Source organism: Pteropus alecto, unplaced genomic scaffold (assembly GCF_000325575.1).
Source record: "Pteropus alecto unplaced genomic scaffold, ASM32557v1 scaffold101, whole genome shotgun sequence".
Taxonomy (NCBI): domain Eukaryota; kingdom Metazoa; phylum Chordata; class Mammalia; order Chiroptera; family Pteropodidae; genus Pteropus; species Pteropus alecto.
The window spans coordinates 15,498,867-15,517,316 of record NW_006432945.1 but is presented as its reverse complement, the minus strand read 5'-3'; the positions used below and the strand labels follow the sequence as shown (position 1 = coordinate 15,517,316).

Genomic DNA, 18,450 nt, shown 5'->3' with positions numbered 1-18,450 from the left:
CCCTCTCTCTCTTTTCTTTGAAGCTTATCTGGTACAATTTACTTGTTATCCTGTGGAATCTGGATTTTGTTGACTCAGTCTTTATAGTATGATTTAATGTATACTTCTGGCCCTTATATTTTTTATAAATTAGTTTTTCTATAAGTCAGAATTTGGTGCCCTCATTCATGTGTTTGCTCTCAGCCTACTGTGAAATTATATGGCAAGTAACATCTGTCCAAGTAAATAAATTTACATTTTTTTAGATTCTTAATCTCAAAAGGAAGAATCTAGTTCCTATGTCCATTTTCTATGATTTAACTCCAAGTATTCAGGCTCTATGTAGCCAATTTTTTTTTCATATTTTCTAGTCTTTGTATTGATATTATTTAACCATTCTAGGGCAGAGGAGGGAAATAAGTGATTAAATACCGTTACTTGTTAAATATTTTCTTTAAAAAATTGGGAGTGTGATAAAAATCATCTATGCTAACCTGTCCTTGAAAAATGATATACACCCAACTGTTGTCTCCTAATAATTTTCAATTTGTGCTTTTAAAGACCCTCGAATTTCCAGACGTGGGGGTGGGACAGGGTCAGGGAAGAAAAGAGGGGAGACCAAGTGGACTTTGCCTCCAGTTTCATCAGTGATTTTATTTGAATGAAGTGTTCCACGGATGAACAAAAACATTTTGAAAACCACTACCATATATTGAGAATGTAAAGATTTTTTCTACAATTAATTTTGTGGCAAAGTTCTAAATTTTAAACATTTAATGCCACTCAGAATTGATCTCTATGCCTGAAAAATCAGCAGGGGGTCTAGTGCAACTTTACCTGTGAATACTTGCCTCTAATAGTATATTTGCTGACTCAGTTATCGAAGCGTGATGCAGCCCATGGTGCTCCAGAGTGCTTCCCAAACAAAAGGCTTTCCCAGTTGGGTTTCAACTGCTGCTTAACTTAATTAACTTTGCTCTAGCCCTGCTTAGAAATATCTTCTTTAGACAGCATGATCATGTAAGCATAGCCTTTCTTCGGGTATAAATTAATTTCTTTAAGTTAAACTTTTTTTAGCAAAACTAATCTATGTTAGGATGTAAATTATGTGTTTTAAGGTAATATGATTTCGTGTTTTTTTTTTTTTTTTTAATATAATCTGACCTGGATATAAGCAAATAGTAAATAACCAAGCATTCCTGGACATTCCTTCCCTTTCGAATCATAAGACAAATCCCTTGATGTTTTGTTTCTTTTTATACTCTATCTTACTCTTAAATTTAGCTTCTCAAAGCCTTAGAGAGCGTCATCTCCGGGCCTCAATTTATAGTTATTGTCTCATGATAACTTGAGTGGGAATCTACCTATGCCCTTACCCACCTCCTCCCTTACTCCCTTGGGTTATGGATTGTCCTTTTATCTGAACTGAGTTCTGTCTGCCAGCAAATGTGCCTTCAGTTAATGGACTCCTGCATTCAGTCGAAGTCTCATATTATTTCCAGTATTCGGACTTGGTTAAGTCTCTGCAGTTTTCTGCAGTGCATGCCCGTTGTCTTTTTTAGTTTTTCATGTCAATATACAATCATTTTTGTGTAATTTTGTTAATGAAATAAGAAGTTCTTAGGACGAGCACTGGCTATTGCCTCTATTTGTAAAGATTTGGTGGAGGTAATAATCTTACAAATGGCTTGTTATTGAGGATGGTTGATGATCTGTACCAGCAGATAAAATGAGTTCTTCATAGTACTATTTATTTTTAATCATTCTTTCTATAAATTATCATTTTAGGCTTAGGGTGATCTTTTTTTTTAAACTGGGTGGTTAATCAGTTTTTATTTCCTACATATAGATGTTTCAGCAGTATCCAAGGATGGCGTATCCTCCTCTTCATGGTCCCATGAGGTTTCCACCTTCTTTATCTGAAGCAAACAAGTAAGACTATTAAATGATTAAAGTGTGCAGAGCATTTCCTGGAGGTTGAGTGGCTTGTGATGATTGATTCATTTTTCTGTCCTCAGAGTACAGCTGCCATAATTGGATAACTTTTATAAGAGAACAAAAATACTCCATTTCTCTAAAACTTTAAATTATCTTACATAAGATTCTGAAAACTGAAAATTATGGCCCTAAAAATTTATGGCACTTGTTTATCCCTCTTTTCTTCCATGATGTTAGTGAGGCCACATTTCCTTCTTTTGCCTGATGCTTGAGCATCCTCCTGAATGATGGCTTTTCTTAAACCTCTCTATTTTGAGATTATTAGTATAAGATTAGTATGAGATTATTGAATATTAGTCTTAGCTATATTATCCTTTAACATATATTTGTTTTAATTCTTTGACAAAAAAAGTCCTTGCCTCCTGTTAAATACTTGCATAAGAATTATGTATTGTCTTAAATTTACATAATTTACTTCATACACACATCACGTACAAAATATTTTGTATATCATGTAGAAAACATTGTTGAATTGAAATGAACTACATTTCAACCTTTTGATTTTTCTGATTAGTACCACTAAAACTTGGTACCCTCTCCCCTTATACTCTTGGTCAATAGAGGTCTTCGAGGAAGAGGCCCGCCTCCTTCGTGGGCCTCTGAGCCTGAACGCCCCTCCATCCTTAGTGCATCAGAGCTGAAGGAGCTCGATAAATTTGATAACCTAGATGCTGAAGCTGATGAAGGTTGGGCAGGTAAGAGGCAAAATTAAGAGTTTTTCATTTTTAGATGATTTTAAACAGTCAAGCTGAGTTTTCCATAATTTAATAGGTGCCCAGATGGAAGTAGATTATACAGAACAGCTGAATTTCAGCGATGATGATGAGCAAGGAAGTAGTAGTCCTAAAGAAAACAGCAGGTAAGTTGCGATTTCTTTTACAGTTCATATTATGAGTTTGTTGATATAATATTAGCCATTTAATCAGAGAGGCTTCATTAATAAGTATTTGTTCCTTATTTATAGAATTTCTACATTGTACTCCAAGAACTTTTTCTCAGTGAGAGGGAAGGTGATGAGTCAAATTTTAAAAGTATAGCTAATGACAGAATTAAAGTTTGACATTTTGATGCTTGCCATCTAATTGGAGATATTTTGAGAAACAATATCAAAGACCATTTAACAGTTGCTACTTGCTTCACTCGATCCATATTTACAAAATTGAGAAAAATTACATAGGTGACTATAGCTCCTTTGGGTCTTTCATTTTTTTCAAGCTTAGCAAGCAGTGTCTTGGAAAATGGGAGCCTTTTGTCTCTTTCTTTTGGGACAGGGGCATCCGAGTCAGGAATGTATGGGTTATGTGACATAATAGTTGGGCTCTTAAAATACACGGGAGCTTGCATGCACATATTGGTAGTTTTTCAGCCATGGCCTTGTAAAACACTGCTGTTTCATCATCAGTTGTGAGTTTCCTGTGATTTGTTGATTTTTTAAAATCCTGCAATTTGATTTATCTTTTTCAGTAAATCAGAATAAATTAGAATACAGTTATTAAATATCCGCACTATTACTCAGTTGCATTCAGATGAGATATTTGGCGGGGGGGTGGGGGGTGATAGAAAGTGGTGGGATTCTATTCCTTTGCCACATTGTGTGTTAAGCGTGCACGTCCATATTTGATAACTGCTGTACCACCCTTCAGGCCTTGTGATAACCCGGCCAAGTCCAGTCCCCAACATGTTGTAGACATATGGTATATATTTATTGAATAAATAGATTAGCGCCACTAGGTCACAAAACCATCTTGTTCCTTGAGACATTTTCCCCCGATACCAAATGGAATTAATGTCTTTTCTACATAGAGAAAATACATTTACGTATGGTACATTTCATCCACTTTACTTTTTTATTTTACCTGGATTTCAAATTTGCAGTGAGGACCAAGGTTCAAAAGCCTCTGAAAACAGTGAAACCCGAAAAGAAGCAGATGAAGTGTGCAATACTAAATCGTCATCTCAGATACCTGCCCAGCCACCAGTAGCAAAAGGTCCCTATGGGAAAGGACCACCATTTAATCAGGTTTGTTGGCTTCAGGGAGATCCTTGTCACTGCAGATAACTATGGGTGAACTAATTTTATAATCATAGAGTTGGAAGAAGACTTAGGAAAGGAAACTATATTTTTTTCTTGACTACCTCTAGATCTAAACCATCATTTCATTGCATATTAACAGGATCTATTAATACAGTAGCTAAAATTATCAGGTAGAAACTAAAGATTTTCCTTTTTTTCTTGTAACAGCTAGTTGAATCAACATGGTGGGCTAAATTGTTTGCCAAACTATCATTGCTGGTGTGTTTTGTGGTGCACTGAACACTGTAACTCCTAGGCAGTGTTCCTATGTGAGATTGTACCCTGTCTGAGTGGGAAGGTCTCACATGGGGAGCAGAGAAATCTTGTCTGAGCCATTTTGAAGAACAGGTAAAGAAGGGAAGTCCGTGCGCAACAGATCTAGTTGACCCTGCCTCTGAGATGCAGCAGGAGCTGCATTGCAAATGGGATGAAAAAGGGCTTCCTTCCTGACGGTCCGCTTAACTCCTCGCACACGCAGCACGTGTTCGTGGAATTCATACCAGCACGCGGAGGACCCGGTCCCTTCAGGGAGGTGAAAGGAAAAGAGGGCCCGCAGGCGTCGGTTAGAGCGCACAGCGAGTCCCCGCAGGGAGGAGAGTGGCTCTGAGCCGTGGGCGCGGCACACGCGGGAAGACCCCTGTACTGGGATGTGGGGGAGCAGGGAGAAGCAGTCAGTCTCGTGTGCTGCGCAAGGACGTTTAAGCTCCGTTCTTAAGGCATTGGTTAGCCGTTGGAGAATAAATGGTGAACTCTGGAAAAAGAAGGATTTTTCTAGTATTTTTTATAAAATCCATGTTTTATGTGACTTTTAACTACCGGCAAGTGGGGAATGATGCTTCCTTTCTTCATGAAAGAATAGAGGAATATTAAAAACCAGATTTTGATGTCTAGATTTTTTTCTATGTGTGCGACACTAATGTATATATTAGTGCGTGAATATTCTATGTATTATATCTGGCTCCAGGTTTTCTTTAGGTAAATCTCATAGCTTCAGTTTGCCGTTAAAAAGAAAACCCAGGAAAAGAATTGGACTTACATAAATAAAATTTTGAAATTCAAGGCATACCTCTAAGCAGCCAAATTAACTGAGCTAGAATTCCAGAATTTATACACTAAAATTCTGTTTCTTGCAAAAGTTCATTTGAGAGTCTAACCTTATTGAAACCACAGTATGATTCTATAAAGTCATCTTGCGGTGAGTGGAGTACTTTTATTTAAAAAGAGAAAAGGATAAAAATGGTTTGCTTTTTGCAGTTTTGTGCTCTCTGAAAAAATCAGCACATTCAGAGATATTTCCAGTAGATACTTTTATCTGATTATTTTCTAACGATCCATAGGAACGTGGACCATCTTCCCACCTGCCACCACCTCCAAAGCTGCTTGCACAGCAGGTAAATTTTAAATGCTGCTTAATGGTCTGTATATATTATTTGACTTTGTTTTAATGTTTTTTTATTTATGACGTTTCTGAAACAATTATGGTCCTTATCTTGTAGCCTCTGTGTCTTCCTCTTTATCCTTTCCCTCTTCGTTCTTAGCTGCTAATGTTCCCCATTCACTAAGAAAACGCGAAGCACCGTTTTTCCCATTTCTGTGCCCTTCCTGTTGTCCTTGCTTCTAAGGACAACTCTTCTACTTGCCCCTGGATCCCATCTTCTTTCACTTACCTGTTATCTCCCATATTTAAAAAACTTTTTTAAACCAGTCCTCCCCTAACTCCACTGCCCACCACCCCCTGAAGTGTCTACCCTGTTTCTCTGTTCTCCTGCCCGGCAGAATTGTTTCTCGCTCTTCGCTTAGGCTTTCATCTCCCGCCATACCTTTGAGACTGTTATTTCCAAGTCAGTAATGACTTCCATCTTGCCAAATGCAGTTTTCTTGTCTTCGTTTTACTTAATCTCAGCAGCAGTTGATATAGTTAATCTTTCTTCATCCTTCTTAAAACACTTTTTTATTAACTTGTTTTTGAGACATTACACTGTTTTTGTTCTCTTTAATTTGTATTCCTTCTGAGCTTCCTGTAATGACCTTTGGGTGTTGGAGGGGTCAGGGCTGTGTCCTCCTTTTTTTAACTATAGTTGACCCTTGAAAGATTCGGGGGTCGGGGCACCAACCCTTCACACAGTTGAGAATCCACGTATAATTTTCACTTGCCAAAATCTTAGCTACAGGGGATTAGTTCCAGGACCATCCATGGATTTCCAACCATGGATCAAAAATATTATTCTCGATCCATGGTCGTTTGAACCCTCGAATACAAAACCTGGGGATATAGAGGGACAACTGTATGTCCATTAAAAAAATCCATGCGTGGACCTGGGCGGTTCAAACCCATGTTGTTCAAGGGTCAGCGGTATATCTTTTCCCTGAAGGGTCTCGTGTGCGTGCTCATGGCACTCAACGTGTATACCGGGAGCCCTTAAAGCAGTCAGTTCAACATCCCCACGTGGCCTGCTGATGGATATCTCATACTTAATATATCCAAACCGTAACACACACACTCCCCCTCTCCCTGACTCCCACACATACACGGTCCTGCTGCTTCTCGTCTTCCACATTATCACGCATTTACTCAAGTGAAAACTTGGAAGTCCGTTTTCACCTTACATCCAGCTTAATGTCAGCAAATTAGGTCGCCTCTGCCTTCAGAACACGTTCCTGCACTGAGTCCTTGCTGCCACCTGTTGCGTTTCATGTGCACTATCGCATCGGCTCTCAACAGCCTTTGCTCTTCCTCCCTCGCGGCCTGCTCAGCCCTCCCCCTCGTCGCAGGTTTTCCGTAGGAGACGCACACAGGCTTTTCAGACTGGGCGCGCGCCTGAGGCCACGCGGTGCCTGCGCGGGACTTTACAGTCTACTTCTGATCTCGTCTACGCTTCCTTCTGTCCTCACCACACGATCTTTGTTGCTGCTGTTTTTTTTTATTACATCCTTAAGACATTTTCTCTGCTGTTTCCTCTTACTGGAAGGTTCTTTTCCTGGGATTTTTCCTATTAAATTCTCTGATCAGATATTACCACTTTAGAGGCCTTCCCTAAAAACATTAGAAAGGTAATGAAAGGATTTCTGTCAAAAAAAATTTTTTTTTTACTAATTTCATCTGGCAAAGAACTTGTATTGGAATATTATTAAAACAAACAAACAAACAAACAAAAAACTTATAACTCAATAATAAGATAAATAGCCCAACAAAATAATTTGGACATTCACTAAACAAAATAAGGTATATAAATGGTCAAAGAGCACATGAAAAAATGTTCAATATCTTTAGTCACCAGGGAGACGGAAATTAAAACCACAATGAGATTTTGTTACATGTCCAAAATTAAAAAGGCTGATGACACCAAATGTTGGGTGGGATGCAGAGCAGCTGGCACCCTCATGCGTTGCTGGCGGGGCTGTAAAACCTTGTGATCACTTAGGAAAACAGTTTGGCAGTTTCTTATAAAATGAAACATATATTTACCATATGACTTGGCAGTTCCATTCCTAGATATTTATCCAGGAGAAATGAAAATACATATTTACACAAAGACGTAGGCATAAATGCCCATAGCTGTTTTATTATTCATAGTTTAAAAACGAGAAGCAATCCACATGTCCATCCACAGATGAAATGATGCACCTGTGATTGAATACTATTTAGCAGTGGAGTGGAGCAAACTATTGATAACACACAGTGACCCAGAACTATTACCTGAAGCACAAGAAGCCAGACACAAAAGAGAACATAACTTGATGTATCCATTTATATGAAATTCTAGGAAAGGCAAAATACTCAAGACTGCCAGAAGTGGTTGCTTGGGGTCGGGGGTGTGGGTGGAGGAATGATGAAAACGCCCTGTGTCTTGATTGTGGTTGTAGTATACAAGTATAACACTCGTCCAGACTCATCAAACTCTGTGCATCACATTTTATGTAAATTATACTTTAGCGAAGTTGCTCCTTTAAAAATGCTTACTCTGTGAGTTTACTGTGGAAATTGGGTACTTTTATATGATCACTTTGTTTTTGCAGCTTGTCTCTGAGCTATAGATGAAGTAACTGAACACCAGGGAGATTAAGTGGTATGCATAAGACAGCACTGTCAGTAAATGATAGCGTATTCATGTTTTCTTATATTCATTCTAATGTTTTTATCATACCATTATTTTCTCTTTTGTAAAGGATTCTGACTAGTTATGGGATTTAAGTTTTCTTCATCCTTGTAGCTATTAAAATCAGCATTTTTAAAAACATTTTTTTTTCATTCCTCAATGTTTCAGTCCTTCATGTGCTCTTTTCATTCTGCTTTTCTTTGCTGGCAGTGATTTTAGACCACATAGTAGTTTAGAACACATTAATTGAAAATTAAATCATTAAAACGCAGTCCCTTGGGTGATCTTCCCTCATTCCACTTTGGATTCTAGATATGCATTTCTGGATCTTTCATTTCGGAGGCAGAACTCTCTCTTCCCAGGCTGATTTCTAGGAATTTCTTCTCCTTTGAATTGTCAGCAGCTGCAGTGTCTCCTTTTCCACTGTCTGCTTTTTTCACCTATAACCACACCCCCATCTTCTCAGGGCTCTTGTGGTCCCGTTTTGCATCCTTCTGGACTTCTTTCTCTTTTCCGCATTTCATTCCTGGCAATTGCTGCTAAAGTACTCACATTCTAAATTTCCTTTATCTCTAAATTTATATTTTGAAAGTCATGTTGTGACAGCTTCTGATTTATTCAGCAAATACTGAGTGAGCTTTGTGTGTGGTGCATGCTCAGTGAATATTAGGTGGTGGGATTAATTATTCTGGTCTTAGCTTGAGGAATTAGTCTAGATTTAATATTTTTCCCATGTTGTTACTTTTTTCCATTTTAATATGTTTTATCAGGAAAATTTCTCTCATTTTGTGGGAGTTTTTTCCTCTCTCTCAATGCCAAGATATCCAGTGTTTGTCAGATTTGTCACATTCGTCCGATAATTTTCTCTGAATGTTTCAGCATCCTCCTCCAGACCGACAGGCAGTACCTGGAAGACCAGGCCCTTTCCCCGCCAAGCAGCAAGTACCTGACGAAGATGAAATATGGAAGCAGAGAAGAAGACAGCAGTCAGAACTTTCTGCAGCGGTGGAACGTGCTCGTAAACGGCGTGAAGAGGAAGAGCGAAGGATGGAAGAACAGAGGAAGGCAGCTTGTGCTGAGAAATTGAAACAGTTGGATGAAAAGCTTGGTATCGTGGACAAGCAGCCATCTCCGGAGGAAATCAGAGAAAGGGAGCGGGAAAAGGAACGGGAGCGGGAGAAAGAACTCGAAAAAGAACAAGAACGGGAGCGAGAGAAGGAGAGGGAAAAAGAAAGGGAGAGGCTGCAGGAGAAGGAGAAAGAGCTGGAGAGAGAGCAGGAGAAACAAAGAGAAATGGAGAAGGAAAGAAAGCAAGAAAAAGACAAAGAACTAGAACAGCAGCCGGAAAAGGAAAAAGAACTAGAACTGCAAAAGACGAAAGAACAGGAAAAGGAGGGTGAATCGGAGAAGAAAGAAAGGGAGAAAGTGGAGGAAAAAATCGAGCACAAGGAACCTGCTTTAGAGCCTCTGGTAGAAAAACCAGAAAGTGAAAGCAGCACTAATAAAGGTATAATAGTCTTGTTTGTTCTTATGTACGCTTTACAAAATGCCTCATGTTACTACAGTGTTGATGTTTGTGTATTTTTAATATGTGTAACCTAAATTTAAAAATCTAAAAAACAGTATGTAATCCAGATAAACAAAAGATTGTTTTTTTGTTTGTTTTGGATAGAAGTTAACTTTTATTGGATAATTTAATATGCTTTTTTGCCCTAATTTTTTTCCTTATGGTAAAGTACATGTGCCATAAAATTTAGCATCTTAACCATTTTTAGGTGTACAATTCAGTGGTATTAAATACATTCATAATGTTGTGCATTCTCACCACCATTCATCTCCAGAATGCTTCGTCTCGTAAAACGGAAAGCCCATCCCTACGCCCGCGAAACGAGCGCCCTAGTCCCTTCTCTCCCCAGCCCCTGGCAGCCATTCTTTCTGTCCGTGATATCGACTGTTCTGAGTGCTTTATTTCAGTGGAATCATACAACATTTGTCTTTTTGTGACCGGCTTATTTCATTTAACACAATGTCTTCAAGGTTCATCCATATTGTAATATATTACAGAATTGCCCCTTTTTTAAGGCTCATAATTCATTGTGTGTGTATATATGACACTTTGCTTATCCAGTCATCTGTTGATGAACACTTGGATTGATTCCACATTTTACCTATTCCTAATAATGCTGCTGTGAATGTGAGTGTACAAACATCTCTTTGAGACTCTGCTTTCATTTCTTTTGAGTGTATATTCAGAAGTGGAATTGCTGGATTATAGGGTAATTATTTTTAATTTTTGAGGACCCACCATTCTGCTTTTCACGGCGACTGTACCATTTTACATTCCCTCCAGCAGTGTGCAGAGTTTGTTTCTCGTGTTCTCACCGACATTTGTTATTTTTTGAATTTTTGTGGGTTTTTTTTTTTTTTTTTATAGTAGCCATCCTAGTAGGTATGAGGTGATATCTCATTGTAGTTTTGATTTGCTTTTCCCTAATGATTAGTGAGGTTGAGGATCTTTTCGATGTTTATTGGCCATTCATATATCTCCTTTGGAGAAATGTCTGTTGCAGTTCTTTGCCCATTTTTGAATTGGATTGGTGGTGGTTGCAGCTTTAGGAGTTGGCTATATATTCTGGTGTCGGACCCTTATCAGATATATGATCTGTCAATATTTTCCCCCAATCCTTGGGTTGTCATTTCACTCTTGATATTTCGATGCACAAAACTTTACAGTTTTCACAAAGTCCAGTTTTCTCTTTTGTTGCTTTTGTCTTTGGTGTCGTATCTAAGAAGTCATTGCCGAATCTAATATCATGAACCTTTTGCCCTATGTTTTCTTAGGCAAGTTTCAGAGTTCTATGTCAGACGTCTATGTCTTTGACGTATTTTGCATTGTTTTGTATATTGTGTTAGGTAAGCATCCAACTTCATTCTTTTGCATATGGATATCCAGTTTTCCCAACACCATTAGTTGGAAAGTCCTTTCCTCTATTGAGTGGTCTTGCCACCCTTGTCTAAAATCATTTGAGCATATATCTGATGGTTTATCTCAGGACTATATACTTTATTTCATTGGTCTGTGTTTGCCTTTACGTCAATATCACATTTTTATTGTGGCTTCATAGTAAGTCTTTGTTATTCTTTTTCAAGATTGTTCTGGCTACTGTGGGTACATTGAGATTCTATGTGAATTTAAGGATGGGTGTTTCTATTTCTATAAAGAATGCCCTTGGGATTTTGATTGACTCTGTACATTGCTTTGGCTAGTGTTGACATGTAACAATATTGAGTCTTCCAATTCATGAACATGGGATGTATTTCCATTTACTTATATCGTCTTTAATTTCTTCATCAGTATTTTGTAGTTTTCATTATAAAAGTCTTTCACCTCCCCAGTTAATTCCTAAGGATTTTATTCTTTACGATGCTTTTGTTAATGGTATTGTTTTTGTAATTTCTTTTTCAGATTGTTCATTTTTAGTGTATAGCTGTGCAAGTAATTTTTGTATATTAAATTCGTTACCTGTTAATTTGCTGAATTAATTTATTCTAACAGTTTTTGTAGAATTTTTAGGGTTTTCTATTATAAAATCATATTATCTGTGAAAAATAACTTCTTTTCCAATTCTGATATATTTTTTTCTTGCCTAATAACTCTTGTCTTGTTCCTGATCTTAGAAAATGCTCTCAGTCTTACCACCATTGAGTGTGGTGTTAGCTGTAGGTTTTGGATTAATAATTAGTTTATTTTTTAATATATATTTCTTAAATCATGCAGAAAAACATAGTTACACGCCACTGTTAAAATACTAGTCGCTTATATAATTTCCTGTATTTTATCCACCTTTACTGAGACCTTTATTTTGTCATACAGCTTCGATATTGTCTAGTGTCTTCATTTCACCCTAAAGGATTCCCTTGAGCATTTCTTGGAGGGCAGGACTAATGGTAATGAATTCCCTCAGCCTTTTTCTGTGAATGTCTTAGTTTCTTCTCCCTTACTTAACTCTGAAAACTGCCTTCTGGCCTCCAGTGTTTCTGATGAGAAATCTGATAATCTTATTGAGAACCCTTTGTGTGTGACTTCTCTTAGTGCTTTCTCTTGCTGCTTTCAAAATTTTTTGTCTTTGTCTTTTGAAAGTTTGATTATAATGCTTCTCAGTTTGGGTCTGTTAAAGTTCATTGAGCTTCTTAGAGGTATAAATGTTCTTTTTTTAAATCAAATTTCAGAAGTTTTTGCCATTATTTCTTTCTTTTTTTTTTTTTTTTGAGTGTATACCCAGAAGCGGAATTGCTGGATCGTAGGGTAATTGTTTTTAATTTTTGAGGACCCACCATACTGTTTTTCACAGTGACTGTACCATTTTACATGCTCACTAGTGTGCAGTCTCTGCCCTCCCTCTCTCCTGTGTTTGGACTCCCTCAGTGTGCATGTGGGTCTGTTTGATCTTGTCCCACAGGTCCTTTAGGCTCTGTTTACTTTCTTTTCTGTTCCTCAGATTTAATAATTTCTATCGTTCTATCTTCAAGTTCATCTATTCTTTCTTCTGCTTGAAATGGGGGTGGGTAGCTGGTCCTGCTGCTAAGAGCTCTAATTGACTGAAATTAACTGCACTCTATTGTCCAAGTCTTCCCTGCAAGTTACAAGCCTTCAATAGACTCCAAAGTTCCAAAATAGTTACATCAGACATATTCTGACAGTGCAATTGCTGTCTGGGTTGCAGAAGAAATTGCTGTTATTCCTACTCAGCCGTCATCCCAGAATCCTGTTTGTCTTATAGAAAAGTATGAAAAGACAGCAATTGTGTGTTGGAAGAAATGAGTCATTTCATTTTGGGAAGGATGATGGGGTTATTCTTCAGTGTTTTTCAAAGTTATTAGATGAGCTTCAGTTCTGTTTGCTAAATCGTATTGGCTTTATACTCACATGCTGAACCTTCAGCTTTTTCCTTTTTATTCCAAGACATCTAACTAAATAAAATCTCATTTGTTGATTTCTAAACTTCAAATTGAATAGAGCTTAATGGGAATTTTTGATTGTCATAATTAAATGACTATACCCAGGTCATAATTACAGATTTTTCTACCAGTTGAAATATAAAAGCTTCCATAATGTAATTGATGTACTTTTAGCAAACTGTTAATGCTTTTTAAAAAAATACTTAACACCTTACTCCAAACTTGTAGTAAAGCTCAGTCTTAATGAACAGCTTAAGTTAAAATAGAATTAAAATAGAAGTATTTTTATTTCAGTATATTTTATGATATAAAAATACTGAAACTTTTGAGCTCAAAACCCACGCTCTTTCTATAAGACCCTGTTGCTTGAAATTATATTATACAGCTATTTGAAAATTTGTTGTATGTTTTTATTTATACTCAGGGTTACTTCAGTGCTGAAAGAGAACAAACAGCCTTAGAGAATCTTATTAGCAGTTAATGAGAAAGGACTATAGTCGATTAGAAATAAGGAAATTCATAATTTAGTCCTAGTTCTGTCAATGAATATATGTATTGATCCTGATAATTTAGTGGTCAGTGGTGACTATATCTACATAAATTATTGTTTTCTTTTTAATAATATTCAGTGGCACTTTTATTTTCATCGAGATTTTATATTTTCTCTGATGGCAGCTTAATTTTAGCTAGGTTTATCAGTGAGATGTAACCATTTGATTTTTAATTGGTTCTCCCAGTATTTTCTTTTCTCATTTACACATTTTTAATATTACAGCATGGTTTTACATTAGCAAAATAAACTTCCTTTTAAGATTCATCCCCAGTTGTCTGAGAAAAGAATTTGTAAAAACGTTGGCTTTGTAATTTTAACAAATGACGTTCTCTAGAACAAATATGGCTCTTGTTTTCTTTGGGATGAAAACTTTCCTTTTTGATATGTATGTGGTTCCCCTTTCTACATAATCATACGTGACACCCTTTACATAAAATAACGATTTATATATTCGAAAAAAGCCGGTGATCACTCTTTTGTTGTCAGACTTAGATTCATCAGTTTTCTTTATAGATAATAGTCCTTCGATCAAAAAAAGTTGAACCACTGTGTTCTATTTTAAGTATTTAAAGGCCATTTGTGTTTTCACAAGTCATTGTGAATCACAAGTAAATACTGGTAGTACATTAATATTAAAACATGGAAGGTGTAGGTAGTATTTGAAATGTTTTATTATCGCAAAATGTCAGATATATATTTTTGTATGGTGAAGCATTTGAACCTGTAATCTCTGTCTTAACGAGAATCCAGCTTTGAGGAAATCAAAGGTTTTGTTAGTGTAATGTTACCTCATTGGTGACTACCAACGTTAGGATACAAAGCAGTGTTTTGGAGTAATGAGGATGCTTTCCTCCTCGTTACCTTTTGTTATATATCGGTCTAATCGTTTCACTTTAGTATGTTTTTGGCAAGTGTCATAGATGAATACCATTCTCTCTTTCACCTTTTCTTTGGACAGAGGGTGACCCCGTTTTCACTAGACAAGACAGCAGTCGCGGTGAGAAAGAGACCACACAAGTGGCACACGAAACGGAACCAGAGTCAGGGTCTCAACCTCGGCCTGCTGTTTTATCTGGGTATTTTAAACAGTTCCAGAAGTCCTTACCACCACGGTTCCAGCGGCAGCAGGTAACGAAAAGCATTCTATCATGTACAATTGGAAAGGTTTATTGTTCAGTAGTTAGAAAAATAATTTGACATAAAATAAATACACAAAACACACTAATTTCCCCTGAACATTTTTCCCTTTTAAATCAAGTTTGTTGACAGGGGTTTTACTGTGAACTTCTCTGTCAATCCTTTTTTCCTCTGCCTCCCTGTAGACACCATCTTCCTTTCTGGGAAATGGTATCTACAACATAATTAACGAATGATAAGCTGCTTTAAGTCAAGATGTCATAATTTATCCTTTGTTCTTTTGTCTTGCCACCTCTCACTGTTAAATGTCTTTTGAAGTCTTACCCTTGAAGGATTCAAAAAAGCCTATTTTCTGATATGATTGCTTGGTGTATATATATTAATGTATCACATGGAACTACAATCTCAAGCTGTGGGACCCTGCCTTTTCAGGAGCAGATGAAACAGCAGCAATGGCAGCAGCAGCAACAGCAAGGTGTACTTCCACCGACGGTCCCATCGCAGCCATCCAGTGGCGCTGTCCCTCCTCCCCCACACAGGCCTCTTTACCAGCCAATGCAGCCCCACCCTCAGCACTTGGCATCCATGGGTTTTGATCCAAGGTGGCTCATGATGCAGTCGTACATGGATCCAAGAATGATGTCAGGTAGAGCGGCCGTGGACATCCCTCCCATTCATCACGGTGAGTGGGATACAGCCCTGTCTCAGGGCTGGCTCGCCGTTCTGCGGCATCAGAGCTTTTCGTTTTCCCTCCATTGTTAGTCGTGATTTCTCTGTGAGTTGTAATCTAGTTAGAATGTACAAGGGCCCCTAGGTGTTTATCACGGAATTATGTAACTTTCTTTCAGCAGAGTAAACGCCAGACACTGAAGCAACAGTGCGATAAGACCAAAGTGCTAGTTGTTTTCTGTTTTGTAAATATTATTTAAAATTTTTAAGTTGGAAAGTTACTGTCTAATTAACAATATCTGTTTGCTACTCTGCTTTTGTTCCTTTGTGTTTTAACATTTGAATTTTGTCCATGTTATATATTCCAGCTTATCAATTTTCTCCATCATTTACCAGCCCTATACTTGTTTTCTCAAAGGTTAGCTAAAAACAAATAAATTAGCAGTCTTTTATGGAATCTGTGAGAATAAATCCAGATAATCCATTATTAAAATGGTAAAGAGGAAAATTTACACGTGGTAAAAACATGATCAAGAATCTCATTGTAGTTTAAAATTTACACAAATTTTTAAAAATTAAGAGGCATAATTTATAGCATATTGATCATTAAACTAGATTAATAGAATTTTTGTAAGAAATATTTTCTCAAAATTTATAACTATTGGTGTAATTCTCATTGTATTAACATGCATAGAGTTACAGTGCTTATTATCTGATTATATTTTTTCCAGTAAAATAGGCTGCCATTGTGGTTTTGCTTGCTGTCCTTTCTCAGTTCTTAAATCTATTTAACAGCAGCAATGAAAATCTCATTCATGGAAAAACTCACATAATCACTGATGATTTGTTGAGTTGATTAGTTTTACTTTGCAAAAATATTTCTGTAGTTTAAATATAGAGAATACCAAATAGTAATTGATAACCTAGATTCTATGTCTATGGTTTTGTTAATTTTGGTTTTGTTTTTTTTGTTGGTGTTTGTTTTTTAATTTTTTTTCTGCCTTTCGTACAGGAATGATTCCTCCTAAACCACTGATGAGAAGAGATCAGATAGAAGGGTCACCAAACAGTTCTGAGTCATTTGAGCATATAGCTCGATCTGCAAGAGACCATGCAGTGCCCCTCTCAGAGCCGCGTCTGATGTGGGGGTCAGATCCCTACCCTCATCCTGAGCCTCCACAGGCCGCCACTCCCCAGGCAGCGGAAGAGCCTGAGGGCGTAAGGTAATTGTTACGTTTATGAATAGACCAAATTCAGTGTCGTGGCGAAACAAAACCTATATGGTGTCTCTGGCGATCATTCTGATTTAGGACTGAGCTGCAAATCTGACTTCCCCCCATTTAAAGTGTGTCATTTCATTTTTGGGCATACTTTTATTTTTTCTGTTATTTCTGTCGATTAGAGTTTTTTGTAACCTAGTTCTATACATTGAATTAACTGCTAAAGTTTAGTGTTAGATATTAAGATTGGCAGGTTTCCACCATTGGTTGGGTACTTAACATGTAGTCTGGCTAAGGTGTTGCTAGAATTCTTCCGCTAGTGAGAAACGGTATAGACATTTAATTATTAATATCTTATGGAAGTTTTCTAAGGTCAAGATAAGGACATAAACTAATTTACAGAGAGACTTCAAAGTAGCAGACAGTTGGCGATCTCTAATAACTTGTAACCATAAAGTCAGAACTCTGCCCTCTGTATATTTTATGGTGTCTTATAATTCTGATTCATTGGGAAGGATAGACCTCTGTACTCTTTCATGTTGTACAGCTAAAACTTAGTAGCAACTCCTCATTCCCGCTCCCTGCCATTTCCTGTCACCGTTCCACTCTGCTTGGATGGGTCTGATGAGATTGTATACCTCGTATCAGGAGTCGTGCAGTATTTTCCTTCTGTGACTGATTTATTTCACTTAGTGTAACATCCTCATCCATGTTGTAGCATATAACGAGATTTTTTTTAACAGCTAAATAACATTCCATTGCGTGTGTGTATATAGCACGTTCTCTTAACTCAGTCATCAGTCAGTGGATGTTTAAGTTGTTTCCACCTCTTGGCTATTTTGAGTAATGCTGCACTAAACTTTTTATGGAGACATAAAGATGCTCTTTATAATTAGGATCCATTGTTTTGTTTTAAAGTTATAGGGATTATTTTGCTGCACACTTACATGTAAGAAAGATATTGCCCTGATGATGTGCCTCTGAATTCTCGTTGTCTCAGGCCCGAAGCTCCGTTGGCTCAGGAACAGGTTACTGCTGCTTATCCTGTAGAACACAGTCGGCCAGAGCCTCGTCCCAAAGCGGACTTTGCTAGAGAGCCAAGTGAGACGGAAGTACAGAAGTTTTTAAGCAGGTCTGTGGAAGACATTAGACCTCACCCCACGGACTCAAGCAGTCAGCCTGCTTGTTTTGACGTCCTTGATCAAAAGACTGCAACTGCCCCTCACGAAGAGCGGCCTGCAGCTGGGGAAAGTCAGCCTGCCCGGAAAAGGAGTGTTTCCCACGGGTCTAACCACCCGCAGAAATCAGAGGAGCAGAGAAGCGAGCCGCCTGCCAGCATTCCTAAGGTACCCAGCAGGTGCATAGAACCGAAAGAACCCGCAGACAGGTCGGAGGACAAACCAAAAAAGGACGGCTTCATACGGTCTTCCGAAGGACCGAAACCTGAAAAACTGTATAAATCCAAGTCGGAAACTCGCTGGGGCCCACGGCCAGGTTCCAACAGAAGAGAAGAAGGTAGCGATCGGCCTGTGAGAAGATCGGGTCCCATTAAAAAACCTATACTTAGGGATATGAAAGAGGAGCGAGAGCAAAGGAAGGAGAAAGAAGGAGAAAAGGGAGAAAAGGCCACTGAGAAAGTTGTAAAAGCGGAAAAAACGGAAAAGAAAGATCCTGTCCCTGCGCCCCCAGCAGCCGCAGCACCGGCTCAGGCCCAGGCCCAGGCCCAGGCCCAGCCGGCCCCACCAGCGCCTCCGCCGGAACCCG

At 38.0% G+C, this 18,450-nt stretch overlaps 1 protein-coding gene across 1 annotated transcript in view; it reads left to right on the top strand.

Annotated features, from left to right (window-relative positions):
* The window catches only part of PRRC2C (proline rich coiled-coil 2C), an 80,437-nt gene that overhangs the window by 27,313 nt on the left and 34,674 nt on the right, over positions 1–18,450 (top strand). The window contains exons 7-16 of the mRNA XM_015586141.2: positions 1,829–1,911; positions 2,539–2,672; positions 2,749–2,836; positions 3,853–3,997; positions 5,389–5,442; positions 9,028–9,655; positions 14,619–14,788; positions 15,230–15,479; positions 16,479–16,689; positions 17,687–18,449. Coding sequence (XP_015441627.1) covers positions 1,829–1,911; positions 2,539–2,672; positions 2,749–2,836; positions 3,853–3,997; positions 5,389–5,442; positions 9,028–9,655; positions 14,619–14,788; positions 15,230–15,479; positions 16,479–16,689; positions 17,687–18,449 — 2,526 coding nt within the window. The remainder of the gene's footprint in view (positions 1–1,828; positions 1,912–2,538; positions 2,673–2,748; positions 2,837–3,852; positions 3,998–5,388; positions 5,443–9,027; positions 9,656–14,618; positions 14,789–15,229; positions 15,480–16,478; positions 16,690–17,686; position 18,450) is intronic.